The sequence below is a fragment of the Morone saxatilis genome, unplaced genomic scaffold (assembly GCF_004916995.1).
Source record: "Morone saxatilis isolate NCDOM2014 unplaced genomic scaffold, NCSU_SB_2.0 Contig19, whole genome shotgun sequence".
Classification (NCBI taxonomy): domain Eukaryota; kingdom Metazoa; phylum Chordata; class Actinopteri; family Moronidae; genus Morone; species Morone saxatilis.
The window spans coordinates 24,665,803-24,668,687 of NW_023339751.1; the positions used below are offsets into that span (position 1 = coordinate 24,665,803).

The 2,885-nt window shown below is 37.1% G+C and overlaps 1 protein-coding gene across 1 annotated transcript in view; it reads left to right on the forward strand.

The window, feature by feature from the left end:
• The first annotated feature begins 45 nt into the window (after nt 1-45).
• Nucleotides 46-2,885, forward strand: part of LOC118329093 (melanopsin-A-like) — a 7,774-nt gene continuing 4,934 nt past the window's right edge. The window contains exon 1 of the mRNA XM_035663060.1: nt 46-56. Coding sequence (XP_035518953.1) covers nt 46-56 — 11 coding nt within the window. The remainder of the gene's footprint in view (nt 57-2,885) is intronic.

The window sequence follows — 2,885 nt, forward strand, 5'->3', positions numbered from 1 at the left end:
TTATTTAAAAAGTACATGCACCATGAGCGAGCTGACTGTGGCAAGATGGCCGCCAGGTGCGGACGTCGACCTCCATTGGCCAGCAGCGCGGACGAGACATCTAGCCTTTATTGACACTAGCTAACGACTCAAATGTAGCCATTAGCCACAACTTCATTTAGCAGTTGAACAGCTCAGTTCTGCTTAGCTAATGGTTCAATTCAGTTCACCCTAAACACTTTGACAGAGGTTAGCTAATATTTAGCTTAATTCCTCTTTCACAAGATTGTGGTGATTTGGAGCTAAACAGCTAGTTAATGGTTCAGTTTAACAGCTAAAACGGCTTTGTTCAAGTTGACAAACAAGTCCGTTATAGAGCTTCTCTCTGTTTTAGCCAACTTTTCAGTTTAATCTGGTTTTGTTCAAATTACCTTCAGGTCTTTTGAGTTGGTGGAATTGATGTTTCTCTCCCAGCAGAAAACTTCATGAGTCATGAGTAATCGTGTTATTTTACAGAAACATTCAAGTAGACTCTTGGGGAATGTACATATTACATCTTCACACTGGCTGACAGCTCAAATCAGCTTATCAAGCTCTGTGTTACCATCAACAATCCCTTTTCATCCCCCTTACTAACACCAACAACAGTACAATCACATACCACAACAATGTCCTCCAGGAAAATCTACACTTCAAATATGTAATCAAGAAAAGTAGCAAAAGAATCACAACCAGAAGAAAATACAAAAACGGAACAACACAAGAACGCAAGGAAACCTCTAGAAACAATTTAAAATATCTGGTTTCTTAATAAAAGTGCTTTTGCAGGCCACAGACCTCTCAGAATTAGCGCGATAAGGAGAAATATCTGAATAATTCAACGAAACATTGACATTTTGGAAAAGCCTAGCGATTGTCATCATATCCAGACATTAACCAAAATTGCTATCAAATTAAAGCATGGGAAAGGGGAACTACTAGCCTAGCTCCATCAAAAGTGGCAATGATTTTCCAAAATAGCGCACAGTTCTTTTAAACATTATATCTCAGTGCTTGAATTTAGTTACCTTACTTCAAAAGTCAATTTTATTAGATATTCTCCTTTTCCAGGCTCCGGCTATCTAAAATGTATGGATAGTGTTGTCATTCTTTAACCAGCAGTTCATTAATGTTGGAAAGCAGAGTTTTCTGTTTCACTGCAGAGTGAACAGGTCAGCAGCCAGCTGGATGAATGTGATTCCATAATATTCAGGTATCGTTTGGTATACTTGTAGATTTGGTTTTATGGGTTGAAAGATAATCTCCAAATCCATTTGGAGTAAATCTTTGCAAAAAAGTTACATTTTGACATTTGTAACATTTTCCATTCTCTGTTTAACATATTTTAACTGTTGGCTAACCCCGTTAGTGACTGTTGCTGCCTTTGTCAGTCTTTATGTACTTCTACTTTCAGTTTACAGTGATATCAGTTGGCAGACTTACCACCAAAATTCACATTCATTGAATTGTCTTTCTTTTTTTTCTTGTGTGTTTTATATATTTTATGCACAATGCACCAAGACAAATTCCTCGTATGTGTAAAAACCTACATGGCAATAAAACAGATTCTGATTCTGATTTTAAAATGCGGGAGAGCAAATTTGATCACCTATAGCTAGGTAGATCATTTATGGTAACTCCATGAATTGGTTCAAAACAAGGTGTTTTTTAATGTTTGAAACTTCTTGTTTGAAACAAGAGCCATGTAAAAACATCTTCATATGCACTTGCTGCCTCCATATGATGCTAGAAGACTGAAGCTAAAGCTAACATCCGGTGCCGGGGAAAACTCCATGTAAAAGACATGGAAATAAACACCATTGTTTTTTATTGCAGTGTAGCACTTGCTACTCCTTAGCAGAAGTATGAAGTGGAAAAAATGTTGAATCAGATTGCTTACATATACGAACAAGGTAGACACAGTATATATTTATGCATTGTTGTTCGTATATTTAACCAGTATGTTTCACAAAAGAATTGGCTTTAAGATGAAGACTATGCAGTGTTTTTGTTAAATATAAGACTATCATGGATTACGAATTTGCTGGGTTTGCTGGAGTGGAAACATCACCAAAGCTAATAGCAAAGGACAGAGCCACTAACGTTATTGTAACGCTAACTAAATGCCCCTAGCCTTGGTAGTGACAGTGGGTTACTACTACTAATTTAACATGCTATGCATTGCAGCTTAGATCAGATAAATACTTGTTCATTCCTTCCTTACACTTTGCTCTTATATTTTCAATTTTGGAGAGCGGGTTAGCAGACGGTCAATTGGATGGCCTTTGGTTTTCCAATTGAAACTTGGGTTTTTTTATATAGTAATCTTAGTTTACTCATAGAGAACCAGAAAAAACTTTAATCTGTTGCATGACTCTGCAGAGGACTGGGCTGGAAAAACACAGATAAATAAATCATTAGCAACAGACGACAATAACACAGACAGGGTTTTTAGAAAATTTGCATAAAGCGCTGAAGAAAATGTCCATCTGAAACACAACAAAACATTTGCTAAAGGGCTCAGGCACCTTTACCTGTCTCAGAGGAACTAGCCTGAAGAGAAAAATACAACAATAAGAGATGTTATTAAACCCTATGTCTATTTGTATTTATCTAATCAGGGACAAGAAATAAGGTACAGGAAAATCTTCTTTGGGTTAAAAAAGAAACAGATGCTGGTTTGGCTTCAGTACTATAAGGAACAATTCAAAGTGAAAGGTCCTGCACAGGGATTACACAGACACACAGGTGTTATCATTTCATTTGCGTGATTAGGGCTCGTCTCAGGACAGCGCAGGCATTCTTATATGGAGACTTTGTACTACACTACCTATTCATGAATATCACCTGACGTCACTCACATTCTA